The 13,196-nt window shown below is 46.6% G+C and overlaps 1 protein-coding gene across 1 annotated transcript; it reads left to right on the top strand.

Moving 5' to 3' along the window:
* Positions 1 to 796: 796 nt before the first annotated feature.
* On the top strand, positions 797 to 12,056 carry CD2 (CD2 molecule). Its single transcript, XM_036383740.1, has 5 exons — positions 797 to 900; positions 3,690 to 3,986; positions 6,401 to 6,667; positions 8,612 to 8,731; positions 10,195 to 12,056. Exons 1-5 carry the CDS (start codon positions 840 to 842, stop codon positions 10,401 to 10,403), a joined length of 954 nt encoding a protein of 317 aa, XP_036239633.1. The 5' UTR covers positions 797 to 839; the 3' UTR covers positions 10,404 to 12,056.
* Positions 12,057 to 13,196: the final 1,140 nt, after the last annotated feature.

Genomic DNA, 13,196 nt, shown 5'->3' with positions numbered 1-13,196 from the left:
CAGCCAGCTCCAGGGCCGGATTGTGGCTGGATCAAGGCAGGGTTCTCACTCCCTTCCATGCCCATCCCTCTCTCAGCTGCCTGCAGGAAGCGTTTGTGCCTCTGGCCAGCCCCGCATACCCCAGATGTTGATGCCAAGCTGGTCCTGCTGCTTTCCAAGGGAAGTGTGTCTCCTTTCCAAGCCCTGTCCAACAGCCACCTGCTCCTCACTGGGGGCCCTGGGCTTGCTCTCCTCTTGCTGCTGCTGAGTCTGTGGGGGAGAATTAGGCTTCCCATCACTCCCCCACCCAAAAACTGCATCCCTCCCACTAGGATGATGGCATGTGGATTGTGAAAAGCCCAGAAAAAGGTACCCGGACGTCTGCAACTTTTTGTTTCTGTTGTCTCATATTGTCCTAATCCGAATTATCCAAATTATTATTACTCTAATTATATTGCTAATTTTTATAACCATTTTATTATCATTAAACTTTTAAAATTTTAAAAACCCTCAAGTGATTGGCGTTTTTCACATGGATGCTGGAGCTGAGCTCTCCAGGTGAGCACTGAGGAGGATGAGGGCCCCATCTGGCCCTCCAGCTGGGTGGACAAACCTCCAGGGCATTCCTGCATTTTAGTGCCCATTTTCTTTGTTGTCTCCATGTTGCCTCCATGCAGATCAAACACCCTGTTGAGGCTTATTTCCGCCCCTGCTAGAAATGAGAAGTGCTGGAGGAGAGGAGGAGGGCACAGAGGCTGCACCGACATGCCCCATCACTGCCTGCTCACAGCAGAAAACCCTTTCACCTGCCAGGAGCTATCACTAGACAAGGCAACACTGGATGTTTTTTGACCCTGAAAATGAACTTTAGGAGGATTTTCCTAGTCAAGTGCTTGATGCTTTTATTTCCCAGTGTAAAATGTGAGTTTTTCTTACAGTTTTTTGCTCTTTTGGGCTGATGTTAAAATTGCATTTTAAAGCATTTACAACTTGGTGGGCTGCTACTGATAAGGAACTTGTTCCACTTTTCCAATGAGTGAAGACATCTGGGTTATTGCTATTATTATTTGATTTAATTTTCAGCCGGGGGAGGGCAGGACCTGAGTTTCCTATTCCAGTTATAATAATAAGTTGTAAAGAGTTTTGGTTTTAAGTTAATGAGCCTTAATTTGACACATGTGTAATGAGAAATGTCAGCATACAGTTTGCTTTCTGCCCTCGAGGCAGCTTGTACTACATTAGAGATCCAGTTCACTGTGCATTATCGCATGTAATTTCCTTTTCTTATCAAAGACGTGCAAATCTTTTGAAAGTGCAATTTATATTCTTCCATAAATATTAACAGAGTGATAGATTTCAGTGTCTTCAGTGGAGCTGAAGTTTAAGATGTGAAAACAGCAAGCAACTGCATATATTTTTTATATTTTGCATATTATTGCTCTCATTATTTTTTAAAATATTAATCTAAAAACTTAATTAAGGTGTTAACTCATAGATTAGAGAAGGTTTTAAGAGATGGAGACAATACAAGCCTGCATAATTTTTTTCCCCCTCTGTTTCATTCCACTAAGTTTGTATGTATGGCTGTTTAATGCTTTGCTTTTCCTTCAGAACAAAATTAATAGATAAATAAGGATTTCTTCTTTTTATGTACACAATCTATAAAACATCTTCCCCAGCAGAAATAAGGATTATTCCCTCGAATAGAAAATTGTTTCAGAGACTTCCTTCCTTCTCTAAAATTACTATGGGAGCTTTTTCTTTTAACTCTTTCTTGTGACTGTGAGTGAGCTGTAGTCTCTCAGTTAAAACCTTTCTGCCCTTTGGAGCACATTTTAGTGGGCATTTTTATCAGGATTGTTGTTTCATTAGCTAAACAGATTTTTAGTATCATACATGTGGGATACTCAGCTTTCCACTAGAAAGACAATGGAGATCAGATTAATATTTAGAAATGTCTCTGGTCCACAGAGATGCCATTGAATTGTCCTTGGAAACTCAGATTACTTTTTTCCTTTACTTTCAGAGTGAAAATATAAGTAGTGTCTTAAAATATAAGAGAAAATACAAGTTATGCAAAGAAATCCTATTCCTAGCTCTAAATACTTGTTCATGACTGAGCAGAAACAAGTATCAGAAATCAAACCTTGGGGTATAATGTGGGGTGTCAACTGTGCGGGGCATAGCTTCTTCCAAGGCTGTTTTGTTGATAGCTTTATTTCAGGACATTTCATTAGATATGTCAAATACCTTGCAAGAAAGGCAATGCTGGAAAAACAACCTCTCTTTGGAGGTGGTGAATTGCCAGAAGCACTACAGCATTAATGTTCTTGTTGCAGAGGCATGCTATTTTAGTTCTCTGATTATCTCTAATATTGTTAGTTTAATGAAATAGCCAGTGGGTTTCAGTTTCCCCTCTGTGGTGCCATTTATCATTATCCTAGATACAAGGAGTGAAGGACTGTAATAAAAATATGCATAAACACAGGTTTTTCTCTCTGTGGGGAAAAAAATACTTAAAATACATAAAATTAGGGCAGAATCAGCTCTCTGTGGTGATGGGAAGGGAAATCTCCTCCTGCTGATTGGCTTCACCCTGTAAATTGAGGAGGAATGAGCGCAAGAAAATGACAAACTAAATAAGCTGTGGCTTCGAGCTTGCGCCAGTGAGCTCATCCCACCTGACACTTGCACGTGGATTTCGCCCTCCTCCCGCAGGTTTGTCCACCTGCCACGGGGGTGGGGACAGTTCCTCACTTGGAATGACCTCCCAGGGAACTTTCCCAAGTGCTGGCTCACCAGAAATGGGGTCTGCAGAGGCAGTGGCTGGAGGGGAGCAGGCAGAGCACCCGGGCACTGCTCCAGGAGTGCATCATCCCCACTGCTGGACACGCGGTGGATGTTTAGTGAACATCCCCTTTGGCAGCCCCATGCCCAGGTGCTTCCCAGTCCTGACACCACCTTGGGGAAGCTCCTACTTGTCACTGTCCTGGAGAAGGGACCTGGAATCAAAGGAAGAGAAAAGATTTTTGGGTTTTTTTTGGCAATTGCTTTTCTTGTAATGACTCCTGCAGCCCCTCAGATCTTGGTAGCTGTTTCTTCCTGCCTTACTTTCCCCATCAGATCTTGTGCTAGAAAAATCCAAGTGGATGCATTCCAGTGGGGCAGAGTAACTGGGATGGGAGAGGGGGGGCACTGCTGTGGGTGTGCCTCCAGTTCAGTGCCTTACACTCACTCACAGCTTGACATGGGCTGCTATTATTATCATCATTGCTATCACTGGGGTTGCTGAAATGATTCTGCTGTCCAGGGATGTGACTGTTTTTGCTGTTTGCAGTTCTGGGTACCAGCCTGTGCCACATGCAAAACACAGAAGTGACCTTCTTTGAAGGAAGGGCTAAGTTCATGTTAAAGTGAATGGGAGGCCACGAATTTTGGCATCTAGAGTCACTCCAAGTATAGCCAAGGTATAAACTGAGATTTTGAAAGCTGGGCTCTTAGCCTTCTTGCCCCTCAGAATTAAACTGGATGCTGGCATTTATCTAATGAACAATCAAGAAATATTTTGGAGCAGGAGAAGAAGATGGCATCAGCAAAGCAGAGAGGCTTAGGCAGCTCAGGAAGAGGGTGGCATAGCAAGTGACAGCCTTTTGGGTGACTGCTGTGGCTGCTGGAGACAACTGAGGGGCTGGCTGTGCTTCCCTCCACAGGCTCCAGCAGCAGCTGGATTTACAAGGCAGTGAACGAGACAGCTCTTCTCAGCATCACTGCTCCTGGGAGCATCTACGAGGCCACATGGAGGAGAGAGGGAGAAAGGCTGGTTCAGATCAGAGACAACAAAGCCAAGCACTTTGTGAACAAGGAGCGGTGCAGGTGCGCCATACTCCGGAATGGGACTCTGCAAATCCAGCGCCTGGAGAAGGAGGACAGTGGCAACTACAAGGTGGAGGTTTATCAGAAGGATGGACAGCTGAAGGCAGAGGAAAATATAAAGTTATTCGTTCAGGGTGAGTTTTTGTCTTTGCCATACCATGCTCAGGACAGCTGGACAAGACTTGGCATTCTCTGCTCTCTCCCACAGCCTTTCCTACTCAGTGCCCTCCTTGCTGATTAGGAGTGGCAGGACCTCTGTAGGGCTGTACCTTTTCCTTCCTGCCACTGACAGCAGCCTGCCTCTCTCCTCCCTTCTCTTGCTCTGGCTGATGGCCTCAAATCCCCAGCTTCTTCTGGCTCCCCTGTTTGTCAGCCAGCAGGTTCCCAGCTGTGCCCAAGAGAGCAGCTGTGAGCAGGTTCACACTGAGAGCAGGGTGAGGGTGGTCAGCCCTACTGCAGCGCCACAAACAGTGCTGGGACCCTGAGCTGGGGTGGGATCCTGAGAGGGGCCTGGGCTCCCAGCAGCATCCTGCTTCCAGAAACCTCTGCCAAGACCACAGGAGCCCATGTGGGGTACAGCTGTGGCTGATGCACTGTGGGTTTTGGGTGCTTCTGGTGCCGTTTTATGGGTACTGAGTTATGACTTTTGTTCTCTGGCTGCTGGTCCAGCAAGCTGAGTAACTTGTGTTGCCAGCCCCTTGAGGAGAGCTCAGGAGTCCTGATGGCACTAAATGCCTTCATTCAGGCAATGGAATCCCACTCCATTTTTGCTCTAACTACAAAATAGCCAGCAGTCACCGCCCCGAGATAAACCACAGAAGGAGCTGAATTTGCAGTGGAAGAAGACTCCTGCACCCTTATCCTTGCACAACACAACAAATAGAAAGACTGTGCTCTTTGAAGCACAGTTAAGCACACACCTGGGGATTTCAGCTGCTTGGGTTCAAAGCATGAGGGCAGCCTCCATTCCTGTGCTGTGTCTTGTCCTCAGAGATCACAGCAGTAGAGCCCAAAGGTTTTGGGGTGAGTAGGGATGATGGGGGTGGCTGCTCCTTAAAAGCTGCTGTGTCCTCTCCAGACCTCTAAGCTGTAGGACAGCATGGGTTTTTTCCCCAGTAAGGGGATAGCTTTGTTCTGTCCTTCTTCAGTCATTGTGCACAGCTTTGCCAACATCTTGAGTTTGTGGCACCAGCTGGGGTTGCAGAAATGATGCCTCATTCCAGCAATGACAGCTGGAATGGTTTTAGCAGGGTTTCTGTGCAATGGGAGGCCCCTTTGTGTCTAAGGGGCTGCTGAGTAGTGAGGGTGTCTCACTGCTTTGGGAGCTATTACTGTAAACAGATTGAGGAAGTTGTCAGGGCCTGATGGTTCTTGCTCATTTTTGAAGCCACACTGCTGCCATTGGGGTGTCCTCATTTCAGGTCAAGGTTAATGCTCCAGCCCAGCTGTGTGCTGCATCATGTCCTCTGCTGTGCAGCAGAGAGGTTGCATTACCTCTGACACATGGAAGTCCTGTAGTAACTGTTGGGTGCTAGAATAATTTGTCAGCCAGGCTGGCCCTTTGTTACTAGGGCTGGATAAACAGTTCTAAAAAAAAAAAAAAAATAAAATTGTCTCAATGATATCCTCACCCAACTCCAGCACCTGGACTCTAATGTTTCCCACTGGGATGTTTCCCTGAGGAATAGGTTCCAGTTTGCAGAGGAGGAGTGGGCTTACCAAGGAAAGGGTGGCTGAGGATGTTGTGGTGTGAGCCTTGACTGCATGTGCTATGAGCAGTCCTTATGTGCTTTAGTATTTATTATCTTCATAATTTACTCAGCCTGTAACTAGAGGTGGCATTGGCATGTTTTTGTTTATCTGGTCCTAAAGGTAGAAATAATTATTTTTTCATTTGCTGTCCCTGCCAGTTGGCCTTACTTGAGGAAAATCCTGCAGGCTTTTCCGTCTCTTTGAGTGCCACTAGTGATAGAGAAACTGGAAAGGGAGCAAGTTGTTTGCAGGGCATAAGAAGAGACAGAAATCAGTTTTTTCTGTCATAACCTCATTGAGAGCTGAAGTGTCTGTTTTGTGCTCTCCATTCTGGCTTGATGGCCTTCCATGCTGTGCTGTCGTGCCTGCTGAGTGCTGTTGGTAGCACACAGAGCATCATGAGGAGCTTTTCATAGTTTTTCCTGCTTTAGAGAAAAATCTCTCCCTGATGGGCACAGCCAGAACAGGATCAACTTCCCTTGCACCAAAACACAGGGTCCAGAGGTGGAGGGGGCTGTGGCTCTCAGTCCCTTCCACCCACCACAAGGAGACTCAGCTTCCTCCCCTCACCTGCCTGGTGTCCAGCTCTGCTTCACCAGGCCAACCACGTAGGCTACTGCTCTGCATTTTCTTTATTGTTGCCTTGTCACTTCTGCAGTAGAGGTCTAATTTGCTCTTCATTCTTCTGTGACCTCATTGGCTGCTGATTTGGGGTTAATTCTCTGTTCTGCTTAAAGCAGAGGCTTTCAGAGGAGGAACTCTCTCAGATGTGCCTGTCCCTTCCCTTCTTTCTCAGAACCTGTCCCTCAGCCAATCCTCATGGCTGAATGCAGGAATAAAAGTGTGTCTGTCAAGTGTGGAGCCAAACAGAAGGCCAAGGATGAAACAAAAGGGAAGGCCAAGGATGAAGCATTTACAATAGAACTGACCCAACCCAATGGCAGAAAAATCCAGAAGAATGCAACACTGCTGGAATGGCACGGGTGGAGTTCTGGGACGTTCCGATGCGTTGTTAAGAACCAAGTCAGTGAAAAAATGGCTGAAAAAGTATTTAACTGCTCAGGTAAGAAATCTCTTCTGTCAGAATGTGCTAGGGTGGATCACTGCCGAGGGCAATGGGGTGTGAGAGGGGTTTTGCTCCTCCCCTTCTCCTGCGGGGAGATCCATTGTGTTTTTCTCCTCTCCACAATCGTGTCTATCAATGTGGTGGTTGCCTGCTACCTATGGGTGTGGATGAGTCCTCTCACAAGGGGAAAAAATAAGCTGCTTGGACTCTTCAGCTTGGCCTAGAAACCAGGAGGGAAGTTCTGGAGGATTTTTCTTTGGGGTTACACAGGTCAGATAAGCACGGTTCAAATGTACCAAGGTTTTCCTATTCAGCTAACCACAGATGGAGCAAAAGGACTGAAAGGGTTGCATTTTAAATGGGAAGAGTCATGCTGAAAATGATTCAGTAGGCAAAAGAAGTCATCACAGTTGTCATCCTCCCACATAAAAATTCTGCAAGTTAAGGCACAAACAAAGGACAGATCACACTGGTGTGACACGGGGTGTGGTGTTCAAAATTCAGAATTCCAGTGCAGTGCTGGGGAAAAGTCCTTGAATTTTCCAGGCTTGGGTTCATCCCACCCAACCACAAGTGCTCTGCTGGAAGCATTTTCTTACTCTAGATTCCTGCTGGAGGTGGTGGAGAGTAGGGGGGCTCACAAGAGCTGGCTCAGTACTTCAAATTTTTACATATTTCTGCCACAGTGAATTTAGGAAAGTCCAAGTCTGAAGGACAGCCTATGGTGTGAGAAGGGAGGAGGGAGCAAGCCCGAAGGCATGAAGGCTTTACTGAAGTGATCCTAGGTCTGCTGATTGTGACTGATGGGCAAAGAGCTGAGGGACAGGATGGCCACTGCTCTCCTGTGCAGCTGTTGCCCCCTGAATAATCCTCCTGATTTCAAAAATAGCCAAGCAATGCATATTTTTGCTGCTGCCTGACCTGATGGACTGCACAGTCCCATTGATGATTGATGTTAGCACTGGGAAGGGGCAAGCAGGATGTGGCATGGACTTTGCAGCCAGGTATGAAAGAGTGCTGCTGGATTGGGTCTGTTTAAGACAAGGCAAGCTATCCCAAACACCTTGTCTGGATGAGGAAATGCTGGCCAAAGCTGCCCATGCCAGGACACAAGCCAGGCAAGCCCAGGTCTGCCTGCACTGCTGCTATGGGCAGACATTGGCCATCATCTAGACAATTCTGATTTCACTTTTTCTCACCCTTGAGAAATACTCTTTTATCACAGGGTGAATTCGGTTGGAGAGTTTGGGTTTTTTTCTCACATCATTAACAGAGAAATACCAATGATTTTAAGGTACAAACACAGCATTTCTCAGATACCAAAAACCCCCTAAGACCATGGAGCACTACTCTTCCTACACAAACTAAATACCTCTCAAATTTTCTATGTGGTGGTGGGACTCTGCCAGCTCCACAGTAGATTAAAAATCCCTCATCTTGCAGTCAAACCTCCTTCTAACCCTGCTGCCCTCTGTGAACACTTGGTCCTGCATTTGAGGCCAGTCACCTTGAATTTTGACTTTAGAGGCAAGAAGGTACATTTCAGGTGGGCATTAGCTCAGCCAGCTTTTCATGGAAGTGTAATTATATGTGAATCTCTCTGGGCTCCTCTTGCACTCGTCTGGGAGAAACAGGCACAGAAAAAGCAAAATACACCTTGGTGTAACACTGGCTACTAAAACAAGTGGCAATTTAAATACAGCGAGCTGGCACACACGAACACTCTGGTTTCAATTTTCTGCAGAACTTGAACCCATCAGGGAGCAATCAAAATTCTCAACAACGAGGAACAGCAACTTTCTGCTGTACACAGGTAAAGGCAAAGGGTGGGGTGTCTGCTGGTCTGCCTTTACAGTCAATGGAAGAAAATACAGGATTCTAAGTAGATGCTGTGCAAGTGATTTCTTTCCATCTAACATCCTCTTTCATCCCCTTAACTAGGCAAGATGGACTTTTATCTCATCTTAAGCATAGCAGGAGGTGCAGTCTTCTTTGTCATCTTTGTGATTTGTCTTATTTATTGTATCAGAAGGAAGAAAGCAAAAAGGAATGAAGTTTATGGTAAGTATTTAAGAGACTTTGTTTTGCTATCCAGCCACCTAAAATATTAGAGCTTCCCACTGACAGCAACCCTGTGGTCAGGAGCATTTTCTCTGCCCTGACATGAGCAATAACCTGGTCTTAGCGTATGGTGAATCTGTGTAGATCAGCTGGCATTGCCAGTCTCACTTTCTGATACGTGCTTTGAGAAAGCCACCTGAGTATTATTTTACATTGTGGCTGTTCTCTTTTGAGTGGTACAGACCACTGCTTCAGCTGTGCAGTGACACTATAGCCTCAGTTCTTGGGCCTGGATTCAGCAGGAATTGAGAAAATTAGTCTGAGAAAATGAAAGCTAATATTTTAGTGACTATTTCTTGGTGACTAGCCTCTCTGGAACAGTTTGCTGTGAATTTAAGGCCGACTCAGTGTCTCAAGAGGCAAATCCCTCAATCCTGAAGTTAAGGTGAGTGATATTTCAGAAACGATGAGTCAGTGATCAGTCAGTCTGTATGAATTTACTTCTTTGTGTGTGAAAATTAATGCTGGCAAAAGGGATCTCTAGCTGCCAGGAGTCTGGAAATCCCAGCGCAGACAATGCAGGGCAGAGTGCTTTGATGTTGCTTCCTTATCTCACCTTCCCTTTAGTAGCCTCCAAAAGGGGACAGAGCAGCTCAGTCTGGGGGTGTCCATTGGTGTTTCCCTGATAAAGCTGATTCCCTCAACAGACAGGGCAGAGCTGCCACAAATGCTCCAGGTACCTTGATCTCTGCCAGGCAGCCAAAAAAAACTTCCATGTTGGCCTGGGAGGTGCAGGCAGAGGTGATTTTTGCTGTTCACTGGTGTTGTGGTGCTGGGTGGGTCCCCAGGATGAGGTGAGAGATGAGAAGCTGACTCCAAGTTCTTAGAAGGCTGATTTATTATTTTATGATGTTATATGATATGATATGAAAATGATATACTAAAACTATACTAAAAAGAATATATAAATAAAAATAATATATAAATAAATAATATATAAATAATATACTAAAAAGAATATATAAATAAAAATAATATATAAATAATATGTAAATAAATAATATATAAATAATATACTAAAAAGAATATATAAATAAAAAGAGAAAAGATACATCAGGAGGCTAAACAAGAATGATAATAAAAACCTGTGACAGACTCAGAGTCCGACACAGCTGGCTGTGATTGGCCATTAATTAAAAACAATTCACATGCTGGGTAAACAATTCTCCAAATCACATTCCAAAGCAGCAAAACAGGGAGAAGCTGAAGCTTTCCAGGAAAAGAAATCCCGGCGAAGGGATTTTTCATAAAATATCATGATGACACACTGGCACAGCAGGAACACCTGAGAGTGGCAGCTAAACCCCAACACTTGGCTTTTTCTTGCTTGGGCTGAGGGACATTTCCGTGTCTTTCGGACTTTTTGGTGGATGTGTGACTGTGGGGCCCTTGTGTTGTTGCAGGGGAGGAGCAAGCGATGCAGACCCTGCCCGTGGACCATGAGAGGAGGATGTGGGAGCTGTCCCAGGCTCCATCCAAGCCCACCCCGAGGCAGCAGCGAGTGCAGCAGCGGCCGCTGCCCCCGCAGCCCCAGCAGCCCCCGCAGCCACGGCCCCAGCCACGGCCCCGCACCCAGCCACGGACCCCAAACCCCCCCAGACACAGGCCCTGAGCACACAGCCTGGTGTGTAGCAGGCCCAGAGCCTGTAAGACTTCCCTGGCATTGAGAAGCCTAAGATAGGAAATGCCAGCTCGTGGTGACTGGCCTGGAAGCCCCTCTCTTCTGCCTTCGGACCCCTGCTTATCCCTCTGTAAGACTACAGGTCACTTTCCTTTAACCCTTGCTATTGGACAATTTCCAAAACCCCTGAACCCTATATAAAGGGCTGCTTTTGCCCAGCTCAGGCAGAAGAGCTGTCACTGGGAGCCTTCACAGAAGAGCCTTCTGTCACTGGGAGCCTTCGCAGAAGAATCAATAAAGGCATCGCTGTGGAACCTCACACAGCCTTCTCCTCTCTCTCCCTGCATCTGCCTGACTGTGCAGAAGGGCTGAAATCACAATGAGCTGATAATCACTAAAGAGCTGATATCTTGGCCATTGGACAATTTCCAAAACCCCTGAACCCTATATAAAGAGCCGCTTTTGCCCAGCTCAGGCAGAAGAGCTGTCACTGGGAACCTTCGCAGAAGAATCAATAAAGACATCGCTGTGGAGCCCCACACAGCCTTCTCTCTCTCTCCCTGCCTCTGCTTGCCTAGGTGCCTAGCAAGATAAGAGCTGAAATCACCATGAGCTGATCATCACTAAAGAGCTGATATCGCTTCAGCTTGCAGAGGTTGCCTGTGGCCAAGAACTGCTTGGGAGCTTGGACAGCTGTGCTGAACAGGTCAGAGCTATCCAGACCCCACTGCAGCCAGCTGGGAACAGCCTGAACCCCAGAAAAGGCTGCATTACTGGCAGGAGGGATGTTGGTCTCTCTGCTCCACCATTCACTGGGAAAAGAAAGTTTGTGACAGCCAGGAGCCCCTTCTGCCCAGCCCTGTGTAATGCTCAGCTATGAACAGGTGGCTTTCCTTGCAGAAAACCAGAGAGAGCATCAAGTGGAGACAAGGAGACTCAAGGTGATGGGCATTCATCCCTGTGGCCATTTTTCCATCATGTTAGGATATGGATATGGAACAGTCAGCCCCTGTGTCTTTCTGTGCTTCACTTGCTTTCACTGCACCTTGTCGTCTTTGTGCTTCTTGGATGGTTTTCACCAAGAGGACGCTAAAGCTCTACTTGGACAAAACAGACCTATGGATCTTACAGGGTTTCATCTCCTGCTACACATTAGGACAGCTCTCTGGCTTCAGCATCAGATACATGGCCTCCTGGACCAAAAATGAGTTGTATGTAATTAAATATTTGTCTGAAGTTGAAAGGATTTGTGTCACATAAGGCAGAGAAGAAAAAATTGAAAGGATGTGTGAGAACCTTGAAGGACCTGTGTGGGAAAAACGCAAATGGGAAAGGGAGAACTTTTCCCTTTTCTTCCTTTCCCTTTCTCCACTGTGTTTAGAAAAGAAACTGTGGGCTTGGATTGCAGCAAGGGAGAGTTAGGTCAGTATTTTATTTTTCTTTTAAATGAAACACTGAGAGAGATTTCTGGCAGAGGTTCTCCAGCACTGGGGCTTCAAAGGGTGGGTGAGACACCCATTCTGTGAAACCTTTCTGTTCTGACAAGGGCCAGGAGAATGTGCGACACAGCCTCTTCAGGGACAGTTTCAACTCAGTTTTCTGTCATTTTTAGGCAAATAAAACAAACCTTTATTCTCAGTATAATTCTGTGGGGCTATCCAGACAATTTTTGTTTTGCTTAGCAGAGGTCTGGTCTCCTTTGGCTTGTGAAACAAAGCATTATAAACTGCCAACCAGCAGGATTGCTGGTGGCACTGTCTGAATTCTCAGGGATTTACATCCCAGGGCCTCCTGCTGAGGGTGAGGGACTGTGTTTCTTGATTTTGCTGGTAAAAACAAGAAACACAGTCCTCAGGTATAACCGGGGCATGATGGAGAGCTGCTGCGAGATCTGCATCCCCAAGGCAGAAGCTGGACTGCAGAAAGTGCACCTGCATCACCTTCCATGCGCTGTTCCTCTGGGCCTTGGGGGTGGCCATAGCTGCCTCCACAGGACAGCTGAGGAGCTGGGAGCACAGGCCTGTTTTAGAGCAGAGTCTGCATGGGTACACTCAGCAATCTGGGGTAAAAGGCAGGGCAGGTGAAGGAGGAGAGAGCTACAAGAGGCACAGAGCATGAGACATCCAGCCAGCTAGCTGATGTGCCAGGCAGAAGGACACCCAATACCTCTTCCAGGCTGGCCCATCCCACATGTGCCAGGGGAGATAAAACAGCCATGCTTTGTTTCTCCTGAGAAATATGAGTATTTTTATCTTCTGGTGTAAGGGCGAGGAGGCAACCTGTCAGGAAAAGGAAGCCTCTGCCTCCTCCAGAGCTCAGTCACTCCACTTGAACTCTGCCAGCAGGAATAGCCCTGGGAGTGCCACTTGCTCCCTTGCCTTAGCTTTCTGCAGCTGATTTTTGGGCTTTTGCTATTTAAAATTGCATTTGGTAAATATTTCATGGTTTACTTTGTAACATACCATATGCTATATCCCTGTACTGAATAAATAAAGAGAAGACTGGGTGCAGAGGATCTTAGTTCACAGCTGTGCTGGTACTTCAGTATCTCACTTTGTATCAAAGGAGGCAAAAAACCCTATTTTGGTCCCTGAGCCACAGAGGCAGGGTGCAGGAGGTGTCACACCATCCCTGGGAGGTGCTGGGGTGCTCAGGCTGGTGTGGGTGAACACAGCTGCTCTGCCTGTCCTGTGCTGCCAGAGCTTTACTGGTGCTGCTCTGTGGTTACAGGTGTGGGGGTCCTTTCTGGGAGAGAGGGAGGGTTACTGGGGCCTGAAAAAGAAG

The sequence above is a fragment of the Molothrus ater genome, chromosome 2 (assembly GCF_012460135.2).
Source record: "Molothrus ater isolate BHLD 08-10-18 breed brown headed cowbird chromosome 2, BPBGC_Mater_1.1, whole genome shotgun sequence".
Classification (NCBI taxonomy): Eukaryota; Metazoa; Chordata; class Aves; order Passeriformes; family Icteridae; genus Molothrus; species Molothrus ater.
The sequence above is the reverse complement of the archived record's forward strand: the minus strand, read 5'-3'. Positions and strand labels throughout refer to the sequence as shown.

Coding starts and splice junctions, on each gene's coding strand:
- CD2 (XM_036383740.1), top strand. CDS start 840: ATGAACTTTAGGAGGATTTTCCTAGTCAAGTGCTTGATGCTTTTATTT. Junction 3,987..6,400: donor TATAAAGTTATTCGTTCAGG/GTGAGTTTTTGT, acceptor CTTCTTTCTCAG/AACCTGTCCCTCAGCCAATC. Junction 8,732..10,194: donor AAAAAGGAATGAAGTTTATG/GTAAGTATTTAA, acceptor GTGTTGTTGCAG/GGGAGGAGCAAGCGATGCAG.